At 63.0% G+C, this 20287-nt stretch overlaps 2 protein-coding genes across 2 annotated transcripts in view; one reads left to right on the forward strand and one right to left on the reverse strand.

Moving 5' to 3' along the window:
• The window catches only part of GPC1 (glypican 1), a 28924-nt gene extending 20056 nt beyond the window's left edge, over positions 1-8868 (forward strand). Inside the window, exons 2-9 of the mRNA XM_045793961.2 lie at positions 1344-1502; positions 3081-3472; positions 4228-4393; positions 5474-5604; positions 5691-5810; positions 5904-6037; positions 6387-6562; positions 6926-8868. Coding sequence (XP_045649917.1) covers positions 1344-1502; positions 3081-3472; positions 4228-4393; positions 5474-5604; positions 5691-5810; positions 5904-6037; positions 6387-6562; positions 6926-7152 — 1505 coding nt within the window. The 3' untranslated portion in view covers positions 7153-8868. The remainder of the gene's footprint in view (positions 1-1343; positions 1503-3080; positions 3473-4227; positions 4394-5473; positions 5605-5690; positions 5811-5903; positions 6038-6386; positions 6563-6925) is intronic.
• Positions 8869-9468: 600 nt separating this feature from the next.
• LOC148110836 (uncharacterized) lies at positions 9469-20164 on the reverse strand. Its single transcript, XM_087860965.1, has 2 exons — positions 19906-20164; positions 9469-9965 (listed from the first exon to the last, which is right to left on the reverse strand). The coding sequence occupies exons 1-2, from the start codon at positions 20162-20164 to the stop codon at positions 9826-9828; spliced, it is 399 nt and encodes a 132-aa protein (XP_087717091.1). The 3' UTR covers positions 9469-9825.
• Positions 20165-20287: the final 123 nt, after the last annotated feature.

Here is a 20287-nt window from a genome sequence, read left to right on the forward strand (position 1 = left end):
ATTCAGCCTCAGGCTAACGACGTCTTTGTCACTCCCCACCCCGGGCTTGTACTGGAGGCTGCCTGTGCCCTCCAGGCCTTCTGCTGGGGCTGCTGACCGTCCTCTGCAGGTCAGCTTGGAGGCCCCAGCCCTCGGGACAGCCTCGGGACCCCCAGAGCTCTGCCCAGGCTGCTCCACTCCGCCCCACAACTGTGCACAGGGGGACCCTTTCGTACAGCCCCTGTCCGGGTTAGACCCCTGCCTCCACTCGGGGCGCGGCCTCCTCCACGGCTCGGTGGCAGCAAATATGGCTGGTGCAGTGGGGTAGGGGTGGGGAGGGGAGGGCCGTGAGGTGGCGTTTTGGGTATGGGGGCCTGAAAGCAGGCAGCCTGACTGAGCGGCTTGGCTCCTCCCGGCGTAGCGTAGACTGGACAGGAAACCGAGTCTCCACAAGCCTCAGTTTCCCCATCTGTAAGATGGGGTCACAGCACCCACCTCAAAACCGCAGTTGTAAAACTGGCACGGGCACATTTTTAAAGGCGCTTCCTCTCCGGCCCTCAGCCATCCCTGTGTGGCTCCGCGGTGTGTCTTCAGGGCTGTGTTGACTGAGCACCTCTCGCAGGCCCCAAGATGGAAGCGTGGCTAGTGTGGTGCTGTGCGCCTGAGGGGTGAGGAGGGCTGCATGCAGAGGAAGGGACACAGGCGTGTCCAGGCCCCCCACATGCAGGGCACTCCTCACCAGGCCCCCCCTGGTCCGGAGCCACACCCAAGCCTGCGGTCCTCACTGGGAGCTTGCCTCTCTGGCCTGGTTGGTGGGGAGGAGGCTCTGGTTGTCCTGCCCTGCCCTTTGTGGGGGGGGGGGTCCCTTCCTCTCTCCCCATTCTCAGCCTGGGCCCAGGCAGGGGGCACCCTGCAGGCCTCAAGCTTACCCCGGTGAACCCTGAGTCTGGCAGCCCACCCCTCTGAACAGACACGGGGCCCTGAGGCAGTTCTGTGCTGGGGCACAGATGTCCTGAGCTGCGCGAGGACCCCTGGGATGGCCCTCCTCACCTGCATGGTGGTGGTGGGGGGGGGGGATGGGGCCGAGGAGTTGGGAGGAGCTAGGTGGGGATGCTATCAGACAGCCCTGCCCTGGGACTCAGCCTTCTGCACCCCTGCTTTATGCCCACCCCCGCTGGCTTTGCCCCAGAGTGCCTGGAGGCTGGCCTGCAGAGGCAGCCCTACTCCTGTGTCCTGTGCTGGGGCCTGCACCACCTACCCAGGCTCTCGCCGGAGCCGTGCCCCCTCCCAGGGTCTGCCCAGGGCCCAGGCCCCCCCAAACCTCTGGGCACCTCCTCTCCCTCACGCCAGCCCCTCCCCCACAGGAGAGCACCTGCGGATCTGCCCCCAGGGCTACACCTGCTGTACCAGCGAGATGGAGGAGAAGCTGGCCAACCGCAGCCGGGCCGAGCTGGAGACCGCCCTCCTGGACAGCAGCCGTGCCCTGCAGACCACGCTCGCCGCCCAGCTGCAGAGCTTCGATGGTGAGCGGGCCCCCAGGCTTGGGGCCCCCAGGACACTGACACCAGGGGAGCTGGGCGCGAGGGCACCTCTCCTGGCAAGGCGGGAGCAGAAGGCTGCCTGCACACAGGGCCCAAGCTGGCGGCCGGGAGCCCGGGAGCTGTCTGCAGGCGCCCTTGTCTGCCCTGCGGTGTGCACAGCAGTCCATGCGCACGTTTGGGGAGATCGGGCCCATCCCTCTGTCAGCCTCTCAGAGGGGACCCTCTTGCTCTCAAGGTGCCTCCTTGTCACCGGCAGACAGGGACAGGCCTTGCCCTGGCCAGGGCAGGGGACTGAGGCTGGGGCTGTCCTGCTGTGGGGGCAGGAGGCCTCTGGGGCCCCGGGTGTGGCCTTCGTGTCTTCAGGGCAGCTGCTGGGCATGCCTCTCATTCCCTGACTCTCGCCAGGTCTCACACCAGGGCTGGGCAGAGAGCGAGTGCCCTGGACATCATAGAGCTGGCTGGCACGCTGATGCCCACGGTGGTCACCTTGGGAATGGTGTGGGCGCTGGGGTGGGGCCCCAGGAAGTGACCTGAAGTCTAACTGGAGGGAGAAGGTGCTCTGTCAGAGCTTGAGCTGAGAGAAGAGGGCGAGTGTGTGTCCGCAGCCGACAGGCAGCTCCAAAGGGCCTTGAGGCCCATGATCTCAGCCCCTGGACTGCTGCTCACCATTCCACAGCCTGACCAGGAGTCACCCAGCTTGGGAGCCAGCCTGACAGCCTAAGGCCTTGGCAGAGGGCCAGGGGGCAGGGAGGAGATGTAAGGGAGCCTGAAAACCCCTGGCTGCCCAGGGTCCTGGGGCCTGTGCAGGGAGGGTGGCCATCGCTCTGGGGGACGAGCCTGAGAGGAGGGGCTGTGTAGTTACAGACTGCAATCTCCCTGCCAGAGGGGGTGGGTGCTCTTTGGGGACCCTGTTCTTGGCACATAGGGTGCAGGGGCATTTCCCCAAAACCACGGAGGTCTGCCACACGTGTTCAGGCCCTGCCCCCCTGGAGGGCTTCAACAGGCCTGTCTGGGTCCCTGGGCACATCCCAGAGCCTATAGGAGATCCTCCCCTGGCCCTCAAGCAGGCAGCTTCCGGGGGGCATGATAAGAGCTAAGGCTTCTGGAACCGGAGGGAGGGCATCTAAGAGAAAGAGGAGGACCAGACACGTGGGGGGTAGGGGGCGATGCAGGGAGGAACGGGCAGCAAGGAGGAGGGTCCCAACCCTGCACCCCCGGCTCAGAGGATCTCCCTGCCCACCTTACAGGGGATCCCAGGAGGTCACTGAAGCACCCTGCGTCTGTCCCCAGCCCAGAAATGTCAACTGGAGTCCCAGTTGGAGGCCCTGAGACCCAGGAGGGGTCCCCCACCCAGGCTTTCACACCTAGAGCCATGGCGGGGGGTGGTCTTGAGAGTCCTGGGGACCCAGGGCCCCTCCAGGCTCTGCAGCCTGGCCTCTGATTCTCCCAGAGCCTCAGGGGTCCCGGGCAGAGCCCCATCCTGCTCGGCTGCCACAGTGTGGGGGGTGGGCAGGAGGACCAGAGGCCCCGGGAGGCCTCACACCTACCTCCCCGGCCCAGATCACTTCCAGCACCTGCTGAATGAGTCGGAGCGGGCGCTGCAGGACGCCTTCCCCAGCGCCGTCGGCGAGCTGTACGCGCAGAGCGCCAGCGCCTTCCGGGACCTGTACGCGGAGCTGCGCCTGTACTACCGGGGCGCCAACCTGCACCTGGAGGAGACGCTGGCTGAGTTCTGGGCCCGCCTGCTGGAGCGGCTCTTCAGGCAGCTGCACCCACAGCTGCTGCTCCCCGACGACTACCTGGACTGCCTGGGCAAGCAGGCCGACGCGCTGCGGCCCTTCGGCGAGGCCCCGCGGGAGCTGCGTCTGCGTGCCACCCGCGCCTTCGTGGCGGCGCGCGCCTTTGTGCAGGGCCTGGGCGTGGCTGGTGACGTGGTCCGGAAGGTGGCTCAGGTGCGCACCGTGGCTCGGGCTCGCAGGAACCCCCCCCCCACCTCCCAGCCCTGCCCTCTATGCCCTGGGGCCTTCTGGCCGTCTCCATGACCCTGGGCTGCTGCCCACCCCCAGCCCCGTCGTGCAGACGGCATGTCCCAGGACTGAGCTCTCATGTGGGCAGCCGTCCAGTCCCATCCTCGTCAGGCTGAGTCCCAAGCAGGACAGGAAGGGAAAAGGTCGTGGGGCTAGATGCTGAGCCAGCTGCAGGGGTCGGGTGGACGCAAGCCAAGGGGGTAACATTGCTCCGAGGCCAGAGCAGGCTGGGGCCTGAGGCCTTGGGGGCCAGCAGGGTACCTCCCCCAAGAGGCAGCCGGAGTCAGACCCACACAGCCCCGGGCGTGAGCCACCTCCCCCTCCAGCTGGGGTTCTTAGCAAGTCCTCCTCCCAGCGGAGCCCCGGTCGCGTCATCTGCGTGCAGGGCAGGCGTACTCCCACTTCCCCGTGAGGCTCAGTCACAGCGCTGTTCCAGGGAGTCAGTGCTGTTCCAGGGAGTCGCGTGCTGGGACGGCAGCACCGAGGATGAGTATCTTCCCACTGGGAGCCTGCTTGACCATCTGAGATGAGACAGGGTCCCCAAGAAGGTCTGGGGTCAGGCAAAGTGGGGCAGAACTGCAGCCTCCTAACTTCTGTCCAGAGCCCTCCAGCCCAGGGCTCCTTGGGGGGCTGGGCACACCCAGCTGCAAGGCGGGGCTCAGGCTGCCTTGCCTCCCCAGGTGCCCCTGGGCCCGGAGTGCACGAGGGCCGTCATGAAGCTGGCATACTGCGCACACTGCCTGGGGGTCCCCGGCGCCCGGCCCTGCCCTGACTACTGCCGCAACGTGCTCAAGGGTTGCCTGGCCAATCAGGCCGACCTCGACGCCGAGTGGAGGAACCTTCTGGGTGAGCCGTCACTGCCACTGCACGCCAGAGCAGCCAGGGGCCTGTGGGAGCGGGGACAAAGCCGGGCCCGTCCTCTGGAGGGCCTGGTTGTAGCCCTGGAAGGGGGGTTGTCCCGGGGTCAAGGGCCAGGGAGGGCATTCTGAGCAGAGTGTGACTCAGACTGTTGCCTGGCATGCAGCCCTGTGGGTCATGGCTCCTCCTCCTTACCCCAAAGCAAGTGCCCCACCCGCCCCACAGGCACGTGCCTGTGCCCTAGGGTGGGCCAGCGCGTGCGTGAGCAAACGTGGATGTGGGCCAGCGCACATGCATTGCTAACTTGCTGCGGGCTGGCCAGCGTGTGTGTGTGCTGCGCATAGCAGGCCCACACACATAGGTGCTGACATGTGCTCACGTGTGCGTGTTATGATGTGATCCAAACCCACATGTGTCAACTGGCGTATGCACGTGGTGGGCCAGGTTAGTTCGTGCCAGCACACGTGTACGCTTCCGTGCACGTTTGACATGAACATGCCAGCACATGCGTAAGCTTCCATACATGTGTTTGACACATGCACATGCCAGCCAGCACATGTGTAAGCTTCTGTGCACTTGTTTGATGTGCACATGCCAGCACACGTGTAAGCTTCTATGCACGTGTTCGACACATGCACATGCCAGCACACACGTAAGCTTCCATGCACGTGTTCGACACATGCACATGACAGCACATCTGTAAGCTTCCATGCACGTGTTCGACACATGCACATGACAGCACACTTGTAAGCTTCCGTGCACGTGTTTGACACATGCACATGCCAGCACATGTGTAAGCTTCCGTACACGTGTGACACATGCACATGCCAGCACATGTGTAAGCTTCCGTGCACGTGTGACACATGCACATGCCAGCACATGTGTAAGCTTCCGTGCACGTGTTTGACATGCACATGCCAGCATACGTAAGCGCTAACATGTTCCCAAGCGGACACCTGGGGCCGGCATGCACGTGTGTGAGCACGCGCGTGAGCTAGCATGTTGTTGTCAGGTGGCTAGCATGCGTATTTACAAAACGCCCTGTGTGTGTGTTCACACTTGTGCCAGACTCCATGGTGCTTATCACCGACAAGTTCCGGGGCCCTTCGGGAGCAGAAAGCGTCATCGGCAATGTGCACTTGTGGCTGGCAGAAGCCATCAACGCCCTCCAGGACAACAAGGACATGCTCACGGCCAAGGTACGGGCGAGCAGGTGCATCAGGCATGGAGGGGCATCCCAGATATGGCCTTGTGCCCCTCCAGGACCCCTGTGGTCTTCCCCCAGGTCATCCAGGGCTGTGGAAACCCCAAGGTGAACCCCCAGGGCTCTGGGCCCGAGGAGAAGCGGCACCAGGGCAAGCTGGTGTTACAGGAGAAGCCTTCCACGGGCACGCTGGAGAAGCTGGTGAGCGGCCCTCAGCCCGCCAGGGCCTGGGTGGACGGGGGAGGGGAGGGCAGACCGAGCAGGGCGCCCTGTGGCCTGACTGCTGCCCTGCAGGTCTCAGAGGCCAAGACGCAGCTCCGAGACGCCCAGGACTTCTGGATCAGCCTCCCCAGCATGCTGTGCAGCGAGAGGTTGGCCATGAGCAGCGCCAGTGATGACCGCTGCTGGAACGGCATGGCCAAAGGCAGGTGGGTGCTGCCGGCTGACCACAGACCAGCCGACCTTTGCGGCCTCACCCGGGTCCCTCATCTGGCCTGTGTCACCAAGTGCCATGTGCGCAGGGCCATGCCCAACGCCGGACCCACAGTAGGACACGGGAAGCCCAGACAAGGGTCTGGGCCAGCTTCCAGAGGCACATACCATGCTCAGTGCCTCCACACCCCACCACTGTGGGCTCCTGGTGGTCCCCAACAGGCCACAAGGGGGTCTCAGGCCTGCCAGCACCTGGACCGGAGGAGAGGGGATGGGAGGGCATGCCAGGGAAGCGCCCCTTTCCAGGGAGTAGGCGGTGACTCAGGGCCTGTCCTCGGCCCCCAGGTACCTCCCGGAGGTGATGGGCGATGGCCTGGCCAATCAGATCAACAACCCCGAGGTGGAGGTAGACATCACCAAGCCCGACATGACCGTCCGCCAACAGATCATGCAGCTGAAGGTCATGACCAACCGGCTTCGTGGCGCCTACAGCGGCAATGATGTGGACTTCCAGGATGCCAGTGCGGGCAGGGCCCCAGGGACTGGGAGCCGGCGGGGGGCGGGGGGGGGGTGCAGGGGAAGGTTGCAGAGGAGGGACCCTCCCAGCCCCTGGGTCCACACAGTGGCTCTGGCTGCTGCTGCTGCCCGGTCACGGACACCAAGCGCCCCCCACAGACACACACCCACATCCCCAAACACGGCCGAGCCTGGCCAGGATGTCCATCAGGCCTTGGCAGGCCCGGGCGGGCCGGGAGCTATGCTCAGGGTGGAGCTGGCATTGCCCAGCATGGGAGGTCCCCATGGTGGAGTGCTGGGCTCAGGGTCTCCCTGGTGCTTGGGGTCCACAGTGGGGCGGGCCTGCTGGAGCCTCCTCTTCTCCCCAGGTGACGACAGCAGTGGCTCGGGCAGTGGTGACAGCTGCCCGGACGACCTCTGCGACCGGAGGGTCAGCAAGAAGAGCTCCAGCTCCCGGACGACCCTGACCCACGCCCTCCCCGGCCTGTCAGAGCGGGAGGGCCAGAAGACCTCGGCTGCAAGCTGCCCCCAGCCCTGCGCGTCCCTGCTGCTCCTCCCCCTACTTCTCTCAGCTGCCAGGCCCACATGGCGGTAACTGCCCCAGGCCCCAGGGACCGAGGCCAAGAACTGACTTTGCCAAAACGCAAAACAGATGATATTTAATTCTCCTCAGCCCAGATGCCCCAGCGCAGGACAGGGAGGGACAGTGAGGGACCCCGGCTCTGTGACTGCACTGGGGTGGGGCAAGGGACGCTGGCCCTCCTGGCCTGGCTCCGCCGGCCACCCTGGCTTTTAATTTTGTATGAGGCCCTCAGGTCAGCCAGGAACAATGTCCCCAAAAGCCATGTATTTCAGGAACCTGGGGGATGCCGGTGGCCACCTCCTGCCTGCCCGCCTGCACCTCCCCCCCAGTTCCCTGAGCAGTGTCCCGCTGGAGAGCGCGAGCCCGTGCCTTCCTCTCCCGCCTCCTCCCACGGAGCACTTCCGGGCTCCAGGTGTCAGAAACCAGGCCCACACCTGGGCGCACCCCTGGGAGGGCATCGGGTTTCTGTCATCCAGGGTCTAGCAGGGCCTTCGAGATTATGCATGAACACTTCAGTCTCAGCCAGGCCCCTGTGATGCCGTGGCCTCCCCAGAGACCCTCCGTGTCAGGCTGCATTCTAACTGGGAAGGCACCCTTGCTGACCAGTCTTTCTGGATCTCATTCTCTCCAAGGGCCGGCTGCAAGGGTCCGGGGTGCACAGAAGGGCTGCCGTGGGCACAGCCTCACCTCTGGGTGCTGCTCTTGGCTGACCTTCGTGTGAGGCTGGGGGTGTCGATCCTGGGCGTCCCAGGAGAGCAGGCTGGGCCCTCCGCAGACGTGGGCACGCCCTTCGAACTCGGGCCCGGCGCCTGCACAGGGCCTGTGGCTGTGCGGACGTGCTGCCCACCCACGCATCTGCCTGTCATCCCCGCCAGACCCAGGGCCCCCCACTCGGGGTGACACAGGCGGGGCTGGAGGCGACACCGGGCCACAGGATGGGGGTGGCCAGTGAAACCAGCCCAGCCAGGAGGCCTGGCCCTGCAAGCCAGAGGGCCACCTGGGTCCCTCCTGGCCCCGCCAGCTGCAGGGGGCCTGGAGGGCTTTGATAGTTAAGGGCTTTTCCAAACGTACATACATTCACAGACACTTTCCATCTGTTCACCCAGAGCTGCTTTTCAGCTCCTCCTCCCAGAGCTTGGAAGGGCTGGGACTTCCCGGACCTGGGGGCACCCCTGCTCCCTCGGGCTGTCCAGGCCCTCCCCCAGGCCCGGGACCCTCTCTCCCTCCTTCCCTCCTGGGCCCTAGCTGCTGTGGGCCCTGCCAGAGAGGGGCTCAGGCAAGGGGACCCTTGAGGGTCCATGGGATGCTGAGCCACTGTGGCCAGGGACAGCAGTCCTAACCAGCACCGGGGCCCGACAAGGCCACTTAGCGCTGCTTTGCCTCGCCTCTCACGCTGGTCAGGGCCCCCAGCCCGTGCCCCACTAGGCAGCGCAGTCCCACGGGCACTCCCACCCCATAATAACCCTGCTCGTGCCGGACCGGGGGGCTGGGCCCGGGGCCTCCTTCCCTGTAGGTGAATGCCGGCTGGACTCTCAGGGGCTCTGGGGTAGCGGCTGCCCACGTGCCCGGATGGCAACATTTGGCTGCACGTGGACGTCTCCGCGGGAGCCCGCACCGTAGGTCTCTCTGGAGGGGGCAGCCCCGCACAGCAGGCTGCGTCCTGCTGCAGGTACCAACTGGTGTCACATGCTCTTGAGTCCTTGTATGAATAAAAGGTTGGAGAGCTTGTGTGGCCGCCGTGACCGCATTCTGCACAGCTTGGGTGAGTGCGCACCCCTGGCCCGGCACAGCAGGACGTGACTTGGGGCGCACTGGTGGGGGGGGGAGGGACTTGCGCACGGACTGCGCCCATGGTCTGCATCTCCATGTCCCACCTTGGGCCCATGTAGTGCCTGGGAGAAGGAGGAGGCCACGGCCCACCTGCTGTCCACTCCTTCCCTGCTCCAGACACACATTCTGACATGTGTCTCAGGAAGGTTCCAGTTCCTGCCAAGTAGCCTCAGAGATGCCCAGGAGGCCAGAGCGTGGGGACCAGCGTGGTTCTGAGGCCAGGCCTGTCTGGACATCCCGATGGTCCAAGTCTGTCCCCAGTGCCAAGGAGCCCTGCTACCTCACCAGAGCAGAGGCTCCTGCCCCCGCTGGCCTGCGCTGCTGAGCAGAGTCCCACACAATGCCTGGGGCAAAGCTGCCAGCCCCCACCCTCACCCCCCAGGCGCCCTTCAGCCCCGCCAGCTCCCGGCCTTGTGGGTAGCACACCCACTGCAGGGCCCGGTGACCAGCTCCCCAGCAGAGCCCGGAGGCCAGCCCGGAAGCAAGAGCTGATGCAGGGTCACTTTATTTGGGAATTTCGGCCACACTAGTCTGCCTGGTGAACGTTCAACAAAGCTGCTCTGTCCTCTCAGGCCTGAGTGCTGAGGAGACAGCGGCCAGTTCCCTGCTGCCCCAGCGCAGGGGGGCCGGGCTGCGTGCCCTGGGAGGGAAAATGCGGCTCCTCCAGGGGTCACAGCTTCTTGGGGGCCCCTGGCCCTAGCAACAGCAGAGCAGCGACTGGGGGCTCACCGGCCCGCCCTGGGATGGCGCGGCGGTTGAGCTCCTCCCTGGAGAGGGGCTGGGGGGAAGGCCTCCCTCCGTGGGGGGCTGGCAGGCAGCCTCGGGAGTTCACGGAACAGGTGCGTCGCTAGACACTCATTCCTGGTTGTACGTGGAAGAGGACCTTTTCGGCCGGCCTGGCAGCTCTGGGGTGTCAGGCTTCTGGCTCGCCTTCTTGCCCAGATGCTTTGAGGACTTTCGGAAGTTCTGTGTGAACAGAACTGAATCCATTTTCCCTGTGGGGGAAAGAAGTACACAAGCGAGGTGGGCTTCCGGCACGGGCCGGGGGCAGGCGGGGAGGGGCCACCTTGCCCACAGACCACGCGCTGGTCAGGGAGAGGCCCCTCCCTGGCTCTCAGTCCCAATTCATTCCTCCTGAGATAACCAGGAAGCCGCCGCAGTGCGGACCAGCCCCCACTGGCAGACAGAGAGCAGCCTGCTCCTCAGGGCCTCCTGCGGGCAGGCCAGTGTGGGGCTCTGCTGTGCGCACGCGCAGGAATGCACACTCTCCTCCCCCTCCAGGGGACACCAGCGGTCCTTTACCTGGAGACAAGCCCTCTGTCCAGAAATCACACGTATAATCAAAGTGCTGGCTCTAGTGCGGGGTGGAGAGTGGATTCCCTAGTGAACGTAGAAGGATTGGAACGGGGGCCTGTGCTCCTGCTGGAAACAAGATTGGTGGCAAATCCCGTGTTCGAGCCGTCAAAGGTGGGGGTGAGGCCAGGGCAGGTGGTGGGGCACAGAGGGACCCAATGAAGGGCACCCTTGGTGAAGGGAAACCTCTCCCTCCTTCCTCCACGTGGCCTAAAGATGCGAACAGGAAGGCAGAGAAGCGAGCCAGCCAGGAACCGCTCAGGAATCTCAGACTACACAGCAACGGCCGCGGGCACCAGACAGGCCGCCCGAGCGAGAGCGAACCGTGGGAGAGAACACCGGGAAATGCCTGGTGTTGAAGCTCACGGCAGAGCCCGCCCCTGCGGACGGCTCCGCGCCGGACAAGGCAAGGGACGTCACAGTCAGCAGCCATCTGTGGGCACCGGAGCGGGGGAGCCTGCGGGCCACGGCGGGGCGGGGGGGGGAGGGGGGTGCTGGAGCTGCCCCCACTCCCAGTGCAGCCAGGACACACGGAAAGCTCTCCCTGCTGGCCAAGAAAGCTGCTGCCCGGGCTCTGCCCAGAAACCATCTCCCCAGAGCAGGGGCCCCCCTGGTCCTCAGCAGGTGACAGGGAGGGCTCCCCCACCCAGGTGGAGCGAGATGCCCTCGGGAGAGGGAGTCACATATCCCCAGTGATGGGAATTCAAATTAAAAATTACAACACACCAAAAAACACCCACCACCCAGAGCCAGAGCCTGAGAACGTCAGGTCGTGGGGCAAATGGTCTACAGAGTGTTGTGTTGGAGAGACGGAAGCATCAGGTTAGAACAAGCCCGTTCTTCAAAAGAAAACAGGAGACTGGGAAAAGCACCAACTGGAGCTGAGATGAGGATCCCCCATAGGACATGGGGACCCCCAGAGGAGGTGGGGACCACACAAGTGGTAGAGACCCCCCCACAGAAAGCAAGGGGCCCCGCCACAGGATGTGAGGACCCCACAGGAGATGGGGACACCCCACGGGAAGCAGGGACCCCCAATAGGAGGCAGGGACCCGACACCACAGGAGGCAGGGACCCCCCACAGGAGGCAGGGACTTCCCCACAGGAAATGAGGGGGGAGAACCCTCCAGAGGAGGCAGAGGCCCCCCCTTAGGAGGTAGGAGACTCCCACAGGAGGTAGGGGGACCTCCTCAAAGCGGCAAGGACACCCACAGGAGGTGGGGACTTCCCCACAGGAAGTGAGGACCCCACAGGAGTTGGGGTCCCCCAGAGGAGGTGGGGACCCCACAGGAGAGAGACCACCCACAGGGGACAGGGACCCCACACAGGAGACCACCACACAGGAGGCAGGTTGGCAGGAGCTCCATGCCTTGGGGCCAGGTGAGGGAGGGGGAAGCAAGTCGGGCCCAGTGAGTTGGGAAGTGGAATTGAGACCCCCCCATAGAAACAGAAGCCCCCCTGTACCTCATCCACAGGTTGGCCGCCTGAACGCAGCCCCCAGGCTACAGGAGACCCTGCCAGTTTGAGTGCGTCCGGAGGAAATTCTGGAAAGGGCAAGTCTATGGGGAAGGGAGCAGATGAGGAGCGAGAGGCCAGGGGATGGGCAAGAAGAGCGCATAAAATCCGCGGCTCCCGGCCCTCGACAGCCATGCGGCCAGGACCAAACAGGCCCCTACCTCACACCATCAACAAGTATACGGGCAATGGGCTAAGAAGCAAACTGGAAAGCGACGCTTCCGAGCACGGAGAAGACAACAGAACGTTATGACGGGGCACAGCAAGTGCTCCCAGAGACACAGAGCCACGAGCCACAAGGACGGGGCGGGGGGGGGGGGGGCAACCGTGGCCGCACCGATATTCCGTCCTGCACGAGACAGACCAGACACGGAAACGCAGGCCATGGCACACATCAGAGGCTCCTGCTATCCAGGACACAGAGCCATCCCAGAGCAAACATGGGCAGCCATCACACACACACGGAGGCGAATCCCAGACCCGGGACCCCAGATGCCCCATAAGTCAGGGGCACAGGCGGTTAAGCATCTGACTCTCGACTTCGGCTCCGGTCGTGGTCTCAGGGTCATGAGATCAAGGTCAAGATCGAGCCCCACCTCAGGCTCCACACTCAGCTGGGAGTCTGCTTGGATTCTCTCCCTCTGCCCCTCCCCCACTCATGTGTGCGCATGGCTCCCGCTCTCTCTCTCAAATAAATAAATCTTTAAATAATAAATAGGATAAATAATAATTAGTTACACATGAAAAAGTGCTCAGTTTTCCTTGCCATCAGGGAGTGCAGAGAGAGACTTTCCAGAGCACTGCGCGGTGTAAAGTCAAAGGGAAAGCAGTCCCATGTGGCTTTCAGGGACCCAGGAATGAAAAGCGAAACCATCTAACGGGGTAGGAGTGGAGGACTCGCTGCACCTTGTTCCAGTTCTTCAATACCGAGGCATGAGGTGAGCACAGCTCAGTGCGGACATCTGTGCAGACTGGTGTCCCACCTGTGTGGTGGGGGGCCAGGGGCTTCTTTTATTATTTCATTGATTTTTTTAAATGTTCGAGGTTGAACCAGGTTAGATGCAGGTTTTGCAGGGCTGTGAAGCTTTTAAAGTGGGGGGGGAGGGGGGTTCTTTAAAATATATGAACCCAAACCGCAAACAAAACTAAACCGGTCACCCTGGCCTGTGGTCAGTCTGCAGCCATGGCCCAAGGAAGGAGACAGGGGCAGTGCCCACTCCCCAGGCTCCAAGGACAGGTGGGAGGGGTGCCTCCACTCTGTGGCTGGGAAGGAACCCACAGCTCCTGGCCCTGTGTTTTCTGTGTCCTTCCTGGAACCCAACTGGCCACCCCACTGCCTGTCTCTCCAGAGGTCACAGAACGCTGGATTCCGGGTGGAACCCTGACAACCACGGGTTCCGGGCCCTCTGGGTCCATCACCAACATTCCAGACTGACCGCCCCTCTCCATCCTGAGCTCATCTCGGGCTGTTCCCCTCTCAGGCACCCCCAAATCGCCTCTGTTCCGAGCTTCCTGGGCATCTCCTCCCAAGCCTCCCTTGACCATTCCTGGCCACCACTCAGGGCACTGCCCACTCTCCCAAGAGCCCGGGTGGAGGGCTTGGGGAGGGGTCGTAGCAACCAGCCTGGTCCCTCCATCTCCCCAGCCCGGGCCCTCCCCTCCCCTCCCCTCCCCTCTCTCCCTGAGGACGGGGCTTCCCCTCAAAAGCATCACCCTTGCCCGGCCCTGTTGGCTCCCCTGATCGACCCCTCTGCACACCGCCCCTCGCTCCCCCTCCGCGACCTTACCCCCTCCAGGCTGCATTCCCCACAGACGCCACTTGCCCACTGCCCTGCGGGCTCATCCTCAGCCTGAGCCCCCCACGCCTGCCCGGTGCTTGGCCCTTTCTCCCCAGAGCCCTCCCGACCCACAGCCCCTCCACCCGAGCTGGACTCCGCTGCAGGCCAGCTCCCGCTAGAGCCACGCGCACATCCAGGCTCGCCAGAAGCCGCACATCTGGCCACGCTGGGGCACCCCACGGTCCGGCCGTCCTGCCCTCCACCTGCCCCGCCTTGCCCGCTCCCAGTGGTGGCCGCCTGGAAGCAGGGCACCTCTTTCCCGGCCTGAGAGGACCCCGAGAATCCAGGCAGGTTGCCGAGTGGAGCCCAGATACGCAGGAAGATGGCGGTGAGCCTCAGGGTTTGGGTGAGCAAGGTGACTGGGCACACGTTCAAGCCAGGGGAAGGGTGGGAGTAGAAGGGAGAGAGAAGGTGGGTGGGTTAGTCTCGGACCACCCTCAGCAAATCTACCCCTCAAGAGCTGCCTGGGTAAGTCACCTGTTAAACCCAGCCCTCCACCCTCTCAGCACTACCCCTCTACACACAGACACACGCACACACATGCACACATGCACATGCATACAGAGACACACGCATACACACACGCGCACGCACACATGCACACAGACACACGCACACACATGCACACAGACGCACACGCATATACAGACACTCACATAATGCACATGCACACGCACACACATGCACACAGACACGCATGCACGCATGCGCACAGACACGCATACAGACACGCACACAATGCACACAATGCACACACACATGCACACACACACATGCACACACACATGCACACACACGCACACACAGACACACACGCATACACACACGCACACATGCACACACATGCACATGCACACACATACGCACACATGCACACACGCACACACATGCACACACATGCACACAGACGCGCACACATGCATAGACACACACATACACAGACATGCACACGCACACACATGCATAAACACACAGAGACACAGACACGCACACAATGCACACACACAGACACACATACACACACACACAGACACACATACACCCTTCACAGTCCGGCGGAGCAGGAGAAAGTCCCACACTCCCGGCTCCGCCTTTGCAGTTCTGTGGGCCATCCCCTCTTCCTGCAACCACTTCCCACAGGAGGACCAGCCGTGAGACCACTCCCCACCCCCAGTGCAATCTCCATCACTGACGACGTCCGCCCTGAGGGCTCTCCCACATCTCCCTTGAGCCACCGTGCGCATTCTCTGCAGCCCGTCTCCTGCAGGTGCCCACCACATGCTGACCTCTGCCCCCGCCCCAGTAGGCTCTCCCCTGAGCACCCATCCTTCCCACACCCACTGCCCGGCTGGCCTCCACTCCTGCCCTCACGGCCCTGTTGCTCAGGGGAGCGCCCAGATGGACCTCTGTGCCGGGCCCGCCAAGGCCTCCCCTTCCAAGGTGTCTAGGCCCTCACAAGTCACCAGGCCCTGTACTCTGTCCCCTCTGAGCACACCCCCCCACCACTGTCCTCCCACACCCTCCCAGTCCGAGGGAGGCCAGATCCCCATGACAGTGGAGCCCACAGAGCAGGGGTGGGAAGACAGGTGGTGGCTCAGCGTGGGGCCTGGCCTGGACATGGGCCTCGTTGTCCTACTGGGACACCCCTGCAACAGGGCCTAAGTGACCAGAACTCCGATGCTCACAGGGAGCCAGCAGGCTGTGCACACTATGGTCAGAGGAGAAGGGAGGCAGGTCCCCCCGGAGCAGCTGGGACACCTCATGCTCAGAGACCAGAAGCAGGTAGAGGGGCTCAGCACCACAGAACCTTCCGAAGAGGGAGCTGTACTCTGCAGCATTCCCCAGGACAGGTGACCAGGCAGGCGCCCCCTTGGTCCACACACTGGCCGTGCCGGGCCTCCTCTCCAAGTAGAGTAAAAACAACCTGGTTCCTGAGACTCTGAAGGCCAGACCAGCTGCCCATGGCTCCCAGGACCTGAGAGGTGGCTGGCTGCTGGGTGGGCTGCACCCTGCTCTGGCTGGAGTCTCCGTGGACCATGGTGGGAGGGGAATGGAGGGCACGCAGGACGCACTGTGTGTCTGCACACAACTTGGTATGGCACAGGGGGATGAGGCATGCACCCCCCCCCCCCCGACGTCCCAGCACCCAGTAAGGGCCAGTGAGAGGCCCCTGGGTCAGTATATTCTGAAGATAGAAGCAGCTGAATTCCTGATGAGCAGAAGGGGGGGGTGGTGCGCGTCACGCAGAAGGGAAAACTCACGAAGGCACCACGCCCACTGAGTAGACAGACTAATGAGTTAAACGAAGTCTAGAGGAAAAGATTCAAGCTGGAATGATTCACTTTGGGGTACCAATCCGTAAAATGTAACGCATGTATCCTTTCAAGAAATCGGCTGGAAGCATCCTGTGTGGACACAAGGCTGCCGCGTTGCCACTGCCAACTAACCATGAGCCCTGGATAGAGACAGAGCCACAGACGCGGAACAGAGTCCAGATCCTGGGTGCACATCCACAGAGCCTGCCACCAACCCAGAGAGACGCGGCCAGGGAGGCGCTGCGGAGACCAGGGAAGCCCCAGGGGCGCGGGGAGATGGGGCTGTGCCCCACCAGGATGCTGGGAGGTGGGGCCTGTGCCCCTCCCAAGGATGCGGGGGAGATGGGGCTGTGCCCTCCTGGTGAGGCCACCCCTCCGTGTGCTGAGGGGCCCTGCACTAGCTGGCGTCCTCACAGCAGGGGAGGCTCTGCCGGGGACACCATTCCTGTCCTGCTGGAGTCTGGCAAAGGGGGCATTTCTCCCACGGGACAGCTCTCCCTCCTGGAAGGCAGGCACCCACAGGGTAGGGATCCAGTTATCTTGTCCTCTATGATATTCAGGTGCCCAAAGCGTGACAGTCAGAAGGTGACTGCTCAATGCACCTGACCCAGAAGCCGGACTCCACAGCAAACCAGACCCCGAAGGACAGGACAGATGGGTGTGACAACAGAGTGAGACACTCCATGTAGCGACATTCAGACAGAAGGTGCTCCCCACAAGAGGCGGCAGGGAGGGCGGCAGGGTCTGCAGAGAGCTCTCCCGAGGCGAGGCCGGAAAGGCGGGCCTCTCAAGTAACAGACCAGAGGAAAAGCCTCAAGGCCGCTTTCCCACATCTGCATGTGGAGAGGACCGTCAGCTCGTGCGTGAATCCCCGGAACGTGGGAAGTGGAACTTTCTGGCAATGCTCGCTGCTGACCACGTGCCCCACGCACAGACACGCTCACTAGCTAAGAAGACAAGACTGACGATGGGAACGCTCCACAAATCTGAAAATGCAACCTCTGTGAATTCTGCCCAGAGGAAAACTAGGAGGAAGGTGTGTGCAGCCCCCTCCCGGAGTGAGCCCTGAAACAGTAGGCGCCCAGCGGCCGGGGGCTGGGTGGTGCCTCTGTCCCTTCCGGAAAACGGTAGGACGTGCACAGTGCACCGGAAAGGCAGGTTAAAGTCACACAACGAACCATTTAATTAAAAACAAATGGAAGGACACACAAAAACACGCATGTGCACGTGCGTGGGGCGCATGAAGACTCACTCTGTGCGCACCTGGGCCCAGGTTAAAATCCAGTACGTTCAGGTTATCTGTTCCTGAGCTCTGAGACTAGGAGGATTTTCACAGTTTTCGTTTTCTTGATTGTGCTCTTTTTTAACAATGAACGTAGATTGCATGCATAATCAGAATAAAAATAATACTATTTTCACTCGGGGAAAATTACGTGGAAGAAAAATATAGCGTAGAAAGATTGGTGGTTAAGTTTAGAATATAGAGATCGCGCTCCCACGTCACGACCGTGGTGTGCGCTGCGCGTCTGCAGTGTGGCAGGTGGTGTGGGAGGGCGTGCTGTCAGCGGGTGTGACGTACGTGGTATGTGTATGCAGACACAGATGGGATTGGAAGCACACACGCCAGTGTTGGCCGTGGTAATTTCCGGATTTGGGGATAATTGTCGTTTAATCTTCTCCTACTTTCACGTGTATACGCACACAGCTCTAAGTGTCATAGAATTAACACGTGTAAGTCCAAAACTAAGAGGGGCTCTTTGGAGCACTTCCCTTCCTGGCAGCCCAGGTGGGAGCCGCCCACACCCTCCGCAGGCTGCCCGCGCCCCTGGCCTGCGCCCCCGGAAGGCCCTCCACAGCCACAGCCTGGGGCAGGACTGGCTGACCCACAGCGACACACAGGCTCATTTCTCCTTGTGCCCAGGCGCCCTCCTCACCCCTTTCCCTGAGAGCCTCCCCAGCGAGCTTCCCACATAAGAAGCCCCATCTTGACAAGGGACCCGGAAATCAGGCAAAACCATGACTGCAGGAAGGGCTGCCTTGACCATCAAAAAGCCGGCCAGCTGGGGTCCCTGCACAGGCTCAGCACCCCCTTTCCCAACCTCCTCTCCCACTGCCCCACCTCACCCCTTCTCCTCCCTGGCCACGCCCACCACCTTCTCGCTCAGGAAGACTGGCGCCCCAGTCCTCGGTCCTCCCTGCCCGCTTCCCCCCACCCTCTCCATGAAAGCAGACCCACCACCCATGGCCCACCATCACCACTGAGCGGCGCTCCTGACTCACAGTCACCCCTAATCCACCCCCCCACCCCCCGTCTCAATCACGGGTGATTTTCATGTCCGCCCCGACCCAGAGCCTGCCTGACACACACAGACACTCTGTAAATGCACGTGGAAGAAATGGACACCAGCCCCCGCTCCGGCTTCCAGCAGGAATGCAGAGGCAGAGCCAGGTCTGGAGCAGCCGGGAAGCCCCCAAATGTTCCCCAGGGCTGCAAGAGTGACCTTCTGGCAATAATCTCTAGAGTGAGCTCCAGTCCTGACCCTCGTCCACCCAGCCTTCCTGCCAACTGACAGATGCCAGGCACCGAGTGGCCAGGGGGCCCTCGGAAGCTCTGAGCTTCTCTGGGTAGGGGCGGGCAGAGCGAGGCAGAGAGGGTTAAAAGCACATCCAGTGGGGCCACTTTATTGCGAAGTCAGGAGGGAGACCTTGCCATGCACAGCGCTGCAGGTGCAGATGTCCTGCATGAGGCCGGAAGCTTCCGGGGCCAGCCGCCTGCAGATGGCCCCGAGGTGTGGGTGCCCGCGGGTGAGAATAACGGCCGCCCAGCCTGCCGCCGGGCCCTCCCCAGGCCTCGGGCATCCAGGGCTGCCCCGTTACTGAGACTCCTCCCCCCTCCAGTGCAGGTCTTCCAGGTGGGGCCCTGGAGAAGGAACTGGCAGGGAGGAGGAAGGTGAGGGGCCCAAGGTGTCCCCGAGGAGGCCAAGGCACAGTGCCCCCCCCCGCAGGACTGCAGAGGAGCCCCACGCCCTCTGTGGGCCCTGCCAACTTGCTGTTTTGAGGTGTCACCTGGAACACAGCACTCAGCTCTCCACGCCCCAGGCTCCCCGCTGCGTGCAGTGACAAGAGCCCCGCCCACACCCTGCTTGGCGTCATGCTTGCACACGTGCGGCATGCATGGCAATGACTCAGTCTCTACAAAGGTGGGGACTCCCAACCTGAGGTCTGCAAGTGCACCCCACAGCAGCCCCACTTTATGGGGGGGCATGGAGAGGACAGCATCGGAGCTCAGAGAAGATGGGCTCCAGGAGCACGGGCCCAAGGGCAGCGGTCAGCCCGGCCTTTCTGGCCATCCACACTAAGGACAGGCTCTGAGAAAGAGTTAAGCAACACCCGCCCTCCCCCCACCTGGTCAAGTCCCAGGGGACAGCTGTGCACATAGCTTTGCTCACCATTAGCTACCCTCAGAGCAGTGGAGCCCTGGTCCAGAGTCACCACCCACACACCCGCAGCTCCTCCCCAGGTCATCCCAAAGGAGGGGACGTGGGGAGGGTGGGCTAGGAGGAAGCTTCCAGAAGAAGTGCCAAGGCCAAGTACCCCAGGGTCAAGGGAAACTAGTGCCCACCAGAGCTCCCACGTATGCAGGGGAGCCCCAGGGATGGTGTCCCGGTTCTGTGGGGCCCAGGCCATGCCCACCTCCCTCCAGGAAGCCATGGGCCCATGACGCTTAGAGAAGGAGCAGGTGGGCTCAGCGCCCTCCCTGTCTGCACAACAGGCCCATCTGGGAATTCTGGAAAGTCGCTGGAATCTGAGAGGTTTCGAGGAATAATGGAGACCTCGTGCAACCCCCCACAGGCAGGTGCCTACGCCCTCAGACCCGGCAGGCCCCACAGCAGCCGGCCGGGCAGCACACTCACCAGTGACCGACAGGGTGCCGCAGTCCCGCTTGTGGAAGTCGCCCCAGGCCCTGGTCTTGCAGTACTTGCTGCAGGTGAGGACCCCGTAGCAGCGGGTGCAGGGCACCAGGCGCACACCGACCGAGCGGCCGCACTGGGAGCAGAACTTGAAGAAGGGAATCCTGCACGGGAGCCACGTGGGCAGTCGGGCAGAGCCCGCCCTCTGCGCCCCACCGTCCCCACCAGAGGAGGTGCTGGTGCCAGGCCCACCATCCACCATGCAGGGTGGCTGCTCACATGTGGACAGAGACCTGAAGTCCTGTCCAGGGATGTCCAGCACAGGGCTATTTCAAACAGGAAGCACACACTGTGGCCGGAAGCCACTAGGGCCGGGTAGGGGACA

Source organism: Ursus americanus, chromosome 1 (assembly GCF_024610735.1).
Source record: "Ursus americanus isolate L20-20 chromosome 1, mUrsAme1.1.p, whole genome shotgun sequence".
NCBI lineage: Eukaryota > Metazoa > Chordata > Mammalia > Carnivora > Ursidae > Ursus > Ursus americanus.